We start from the raw sequence: 6,690 nt of genomic DNA on the forward strand, positions 1-6,690 counted from the left end.
TTAAAAGGAAAATAATTTGACACACTGTAATAATTAACAACAACAGTTGAGACCAAACCTGTAGCAGTCTTCACGTTTGAGAAAAATGAAGCAACTAGAAAAGCCAGTGCAATTTGCAAGTTTATGTAGATGAAATAAAACACAAATTGGATGCTGTAATCATTGAGTGTGAAGAATTTTAAACCTGCACAGAAATTTATTGCTTAGAGGAGCTTGATTTCAAAGTCGCAAGGAAGAAAGCAGTTTATTTGTTGCCTTACCTATAACAGAGCCAAATATCACAAAACATAACATGTAGGCAATCGATAGAGCAAGAAAATAAGCATAAGAAATCATCAAATAAGGACCATCGCCAAGCCCATGCATTTTCATCATGATTCTTAGCTTTTGTTGCTTCTCGTAAACCAAAGATGTCAATATGACCTGCATAAAAGGGAAATTTATTACAAAAAAGTCATGATTTTATAGCTTAAGCAATTAATTAAAAAAACTAACATCTTCCGGATATAAAGACCAGAAAATTTAAAGAACATATCGATGCCAGGAAGTTTCTTCGTCAAAAGGGGTCACCATAGTCAAATAGATTGCTCAGTAATTGCTCCAGCTCAAAAGACTATATGTAATCAGGATTGTTTTACTCTAAAGCCAAGATTCGCCAAAAATCTAGGACCGAAAAGGAAGAAATGAAAAGAAAATCGAGCATTTCTTTTCTTCAATTCAGACAAGTCTTGAAGAAAGAATATAGAAGAATAGCTCCATATATAAAGTAAAAGATCATGTGCAAGACAAGGCTCAAGGAATTTGTCACTACAACCACACATATCTTCGCTATGTAGAACAATTTTCACCGCAATGCAAATATATATGTATATATACATATGTGTGTGTGTGTGTATAAATATATATAGGAAAGCAAAAATATATATTTGAACACGATATACGCAAAGTCAACTATATACCCTTTCTATAACATCGCCATTGAACTCTCTTTTCTAGTCCATGATGTGTCATTTAGTTTGAAACTACGATATCCAAATCATAACTCAACAGTTTTCTTCTAAAAATCTAGGTAAGAAATGGAAAGATACAATTTGATGGAGTGTAATCTGTGGTATTGAGATGAGTTTCTATCATGCTGCATCATATACCAACTGTGTTGATGCTTAAACGGTAATGACAAATAATTGACAAAAACTATCAATTGTGCCCGTAGTGTAGACGTTGGGAGAACATACATACTCAAATGTTCCAATTAAAACAAACACCAACTATGGTGAAATTGGAAAAATATTATTCACTCACAGGGAATAATTGGATAATGACCCAAGTAAAGAAAAGCGGCCCAAGGAGAGAAGCAAAATCCAGCTTGAGTTGGCTTGCAGGCTTGGGCATTTCTTTGACAAACTCAAATAGCATTTTTGTAGCAGGCCCACGCAAAAGTTGAAGATAGGCATTTGAGGCCTGTAAATGTATGGATCAGAGGAATCAATTATTTTGATTGTCGATCATTCAAAGCAGCACAATATAAATAAATTCCATCATGTAAATCAGTTGCCTACTTGATGTTGTTAAGTCCCTAAATGGTAATCGATCTGTGAACACTGGAGGAGATCAAGCAAACTTTATTTTAAGAGAAACAAATACCAAGTCACTTAAGTTTAATTTTACATGGAATTGAGTCATGTTACCGGGGAACGCTACTACCCTAGCGAATTACGTTTTGGTATGAATGTTCCAAAACATGGTACACTACAATTCCAAAACGGTAAATTTGGCAATCCAAAGTGATCCCCTTGGTTTTCCCCAAAATGTTATCTTATAATGGTAAAAATAGAGAGAAAATGGAATTTCGGTGGGAGAAAGTGTAAAAAACCCAGTCATTATACTCCTAGAAATGTGTTTTGTATGATTAATTTGACAAACAATATTTAGTTGCACTAAATGTTTATCGCTTGTAAAAGTACGTTCTAGTTCTGTTATCTAGAGAAGCCTACCTCTAGCATACCACAATTTAACCATGTGGCGTATCACGTTCCTGTTCCTTGTACCAGAATGATCTGCATTCCAGGTAACATAATTGACTTAACCAATACACTTTCTAGCTCCTTACTAAAATCAGCACATCACCCATTTACATGGAGTAAAGTGAGTCTCTAGTCTTTACTCTCTCAACTTAGGGAAGCAACAAAAGTTGGACCTTAGAATTAATTTTTGTTTTTTAACTTAAACAATAAATTGTCTGACAAGGGTTTTTTAGGTGGGATGGGTGGTGGGATCTGGGGAGGATATAACCCTACAGGAAGATTTATCAGCTGGATAGCCTGTTGGACCATACCCAATCTCCTATTATGTGAAGAGGAACTCCAAATATAAAGACTCTCTTTAACCACATGATAGATGGTTAGCTTCACTTGAGAGGAGAACAAAACTTAAAATAAAATCAGCGAGTCTTAGAATGACGATGTACAGGAGTTGGTTCGTTCAATGATGTGGTAAAAGTAAAAACATAATATAAAACATCCACTAACTTATGAATTCACTATTGGAATTGACTTTTTAAGTACCTATTGGAGTTGATGTTGTAAATAAAAAACTTCTCTAAGGGAACTCCTATTGGAGTTGGCCTTTTAAATACAGCAAACTTTCATCTAAATGTAAAACAACCTTACGCAAAGCCGTCAGAACACTTAAAATTTCTACCCTAGTATCTGCGCATTTCCTTTTATCTTGTACATCTATTTTTACTGTGAAAGTTGCAAATTAGGGAGTTGAGATTGCAAAAACTAGGATAAAGGACACAATGTTTCAAGCTATTTCCCCACCACCCACTTTTTTTCCTTTCATTGTCTCTCTTCACAAGGAGTGGAAACCTCTTGAAGCATCTAACCAATCCCCACACCCTAGCAGTCTGCCATCCCTCGCGGATCAAGGTTCTCTTGTATTTATCTTGCTTTGTCTTCCAGTATATAAATTGTGAAGTATATTCCTCTTATTCAGCTATTAGACGATGATATCATGACAAATGTATTGTTCTAGCTTTCCGTTATCTTGTGCTTCCTGAAGTTTGTTCATCCCGAATTTCCACTAAAAGTCATGTCGAGCATAGAAGTTTAGACTGGTCAAGTTGACGCTTACACAAAATACATAACAAAAGGATTACAACGCAGTTGAAAAAAGTAGCAACATTATGAAGTTCGGAATAGATACCAAATTCACTGAGCGAGGGACCCGCAGCAATGCAAGAGGGCCATTGCCAGTGTCATTCTTATATGTGGAATTGTACCATATGCTCACGTTGAAGTTACTAAAATCTGAGTTCAAGAAATCATAAGCTGCAAAAAAAAATTAAAAAAATACTTACACATGTCAGGTCACATGTATAAACATTTAAGTCGGGAATATCCAGTACACCAACCTGCTACAATCTCATTTATCTTCCCTTCTGAATTTCCCTTCCGGTAGCCCTTATATAACTCATCATTAATTTCAGAAGAACTATTGCGCCACAGATTTTGACCTTGAACACATATTGCCTCTAGATTCACGAAAAAATAAACAAAGAAAGTATTATGAAGATTCCACTCAAACAATACAATCAAAGAGAAAGTGGGATCATCAACAGGACAAAACTTTGATGAAAAAGACGTAATCTACTATTTGACAAAGTGCATAGATCGATAAGTTTTGCGAGTAGGTGATTGAAATCAGTAAAAAGTGGTGTTTCTGCATTTTTACTTTTAATTCGAATCTTTTAATTATGAATTCCCCGAGGCATGTAAGCCATCTAGGAGATTTGGGAATAGTTGGATGATCGAATGGAAAGTGATGGAACCATGAATAGAACCTCAACTTAGGGCCCATAGAATGGAAGCTTTCCCTACTGTGTGATGGTTAGTTTCTTCTGTATGCTCTGAATGCAGTTCAGACTGACTCTAATCTAAACTAACAAATGGGTTCAGTGTACATCTGATGCAGTGGCACAGCGGTAATGCTGCCCCAATGTGGCCTGAAGATCACCGGTTCGATTCTTGAAAATAGCCTCTCTACTAGTAGGAGTAAGGTTGCGTACATCAACACTTCCCCCACCCCGCACATGCATGAGCTTCGTGCACTGGGGACGCCCTTTTAGTGTACATGTGATGTAAGACTGATGTGAATGAGAAAAATGTTAACACCACCAATTAAATTACAGGTCCTAACGATTGAATAGTACCCTGTGTTACTGCACTGGTAGCAATCTGGACGGTAACAGGAATCATGGAATTTGCCGAGCACTGAGGTTCGAGATCATAGACGGGTTCATTTGAAAAGAAAGCTGGGTCAAGAAAATTGGTGAGTTGAGTCTCTGTGTCTGATCCCTGGAAGGTTTCAAAACTACATCAGCAGCCAAAACAGAACATAAGACAACAAAAGGAAGTTAAGGATTTCAAAAGTGGAAGGGCAACTTACCAAGGCATAATAGGCTAAGCTATACAAAATGTCGGACGAATTCAAAGTGGAAAAACTGGTGAAAAAATTCCCAGCCAACCCTATTGACATTTAAAGAAAAAATAAACCATTCAGTAACACAAAACTAAGATGAAACAAAAAAGGAGAGGGAGAGCGAGAGCGAGAGAGAGATGTACTTTGTCCGAGGGTTTGGTTATTCCCAGTAAAAAGAATAGTCGCAGGGCAGGTTCCAGTATTCCTGCATGACTCATCCGGTAAGTCTGTGAATGAAACGAAATCAGTTCTTACGGCACGATACTCAGGAGCTGGAATTTGCAAAAAGGGAGGCCACTCTGGGGGACTAGGAATGGGACAGCTGCTCGCTTGATCCAATGTTGAGTACTGAATCCCACAAACCTTCTCAGTGCTATCACACTGACCGTCGGCATTACTATCAATGCAAGTACAGCCACACTTGTATTTGGCATTGTCCAGTAAATGGTTAATCAAATTTTGCACGACAACAAGTATCAAGCAGAGTAAAAATGGGTATAAGATGAGCCTAATGGTTGACTTTCTATTCCGCTTCTGCAAAAGAAAAAGAAAAAAGAACAACTATAATGATATCACTGCAGAAGTCTAAAAGCAATACTTCTAAAGCCCATAAGTTTCAGTGCAAGAAATTAAGTTCAATATCCAACAGCTCTAAAGCGATAATTCCTTTGACAGTTCAATGGAGGATACTTTTTCCATCAAGCCCGAATTTGCAGCGCAGTCAATTAGAAAACTTCCCCGGCTCCAATAATCTAGCCAATTTTAATCTAGTAATAACGCAAAGGTTAAGATGTAAATAAATGGGTAAAACAACGTATTTCAAGTTAGCATACCCAGGCTAAATCACCATATGGGAACCATCCCATGATACACCCCACGAGGGTCCAACAAAAGAGGCGAGCTCTTTCCTTCTGAATTAAAGAATTCATAATGAATCAAATCTCCCCAAGTAGGATTCGAAACGGTACAGCATCCAACTCAAAAACCAATTGGAGAGGCTTCTAAGAGAAATATACTAGTTTTGGAGATAATGATTGACCGATATGGAGCAAGCTCTAACATTGATCCAAATGTAAAGGTCGTCATGGATTACAATTAAGGATAAAATGGGAAATTAATACACCGTCGCAACTCACTTGAACAGATTCATGTTCAACAAAAACTGTTAAAAGTTCAAGCACCAAGAGAATATACTGTATACCTATGAGATTAAATTTAAATTCTTTCCACCTCACGTGGAAAACCCATCGTTTCCGCCACCGTCTTTCGTGGGCCCCACTGTGCATTTATTGCAATAACCTAATGCACCTGTCTATGTCTGATCAAAATAACTTTTTGCTTGTATATACTACTTTACGGATCCTACGAGGTGAACAACAATTACTGCAGTGAACGCATGGTGGGGCCCACAATGCGTGTGTTTCCACCCCAGGTGGAAAGGATTCAATCTCTATAATCCAGTAATCAACAAATCGACCACGAATTTCATATATACGAACCAAAAACCCCCAAAATCATTGGTCAGTATTAATCACACTCTTGACAAAATTAATCACCCATATATACGTATATGCCTATATATATATATAGAAGGGTGGTGTATATATATATCTATATACAGGGAGAGAGAGAGAGAGAGAGAGAGAGAGAGAGAGAGAGAGACCTGGAAGGTCAAGTTTTTCCTGAGCAAAGCGTTGGCTCGTGTCCAGAAGCTCGCACGACCATGTGATGAGTCCGCCATTAATACTCTCCTCTCTTCTCTCTCTATCTCTACTGGAATGCGACCGTTGTAACAGAAACTCGCGCCAAGCAAGAGTTTGTGGAGGTAGTTCCTCTCTCTCTCTCTCTAACTTCTTGTGCAGAACTCAGAAATAAAAGCCATATATGTGACCTGTGGCTTTGCCAGTTTATACTCCATTGGAATCTACCGATGAAGTACTACTTGATTAACTATTATCAAAAAAAAAAAAAAAGTACTGTACTCATTAGGGGTATTAGAGGAGACAAAATGACGGAATTGTCCTCCCAAATTTCTCTTCCCCTTGTTGACCGGCCAACGATACACTTGGTAAAAATACTATAGTGCCCTTCACGCGTCCAGATGTAGTTTCGCTCGGGTGAGAGTATTTGATGTTTCGTCCGATCAAGTAAAAGAGAAAATATTTGGTTCCAGAAATGCCATTACCTTGTCATCGGAACTTCAGAAGT

General features: G+C 37.7%; 1 protein-coding gene across 1 annotated transcript in view; it reads right to left on the reverse strand.

The window, feature by feature from the left end:
* The window catches only part of LOC131311959 (ABC transporter A family member 7-like), a 13,255-nt gene extending 6,877 nt beyond the window's left edge, over positions 1 to 6,378 (reverse strand). The window contains exons 1-9 of the mRNA XM_058339628.1: positions 6,146 to 6,378; positions 4,626 to 5,016; positions 4,450 to 4,529; positions 4,214 to 4,358; positions 3,416 to 3,535; positions 3,208 to 3,332; positions 1,303 to 1,461; positions 261 to 423; positions 59 to 184 (exon numbers count right to left, since the gene is read on the reverse strand). Of these exons, the coding sequence (XP_058195611.1) occupies positions 59 to 184; positions 261 to 423; positions 1,303 to 1,461; positions 3,208 to 3,332; positions 3,416 to 3,535; positions 4,214 to 4,358; positions 4,450 to 4,529; positions 4,626 to 5,016; positions 6,146 to 6,223 (1,387 nt within the window). The 5' untranslated portion in view covers positions 6,224 to 6,378. The remainder of the gene's footprint in view (positions 1 to 58; positions 185 to 260; positions 424 to 1,302; positions 1,462 to 3,207; positions 3,333 to 3,415; positions 3,536 to 4,213; positions 4,359 to 4,449; positions 4,530 to 4,625; positions 5,017 to 6,145) is intronic.
* Positions 6,379 to 6,690: the final 312 nt, after the last annotated feature.

The sequence above is a fragment of the Rhododendron vialii genome, chromosome 12a (assembly GCF_030253575.1).
Source record: "Rhododendron vialii isolate Sample 1 chromosome 12a, ASM3025357v1".
NCBI lineage: Eukaryota > Viridiplantae > Streptophyta > Magnoliopsida > Ericales > Ericaceae > Rhododendron > Rhododendron vialii.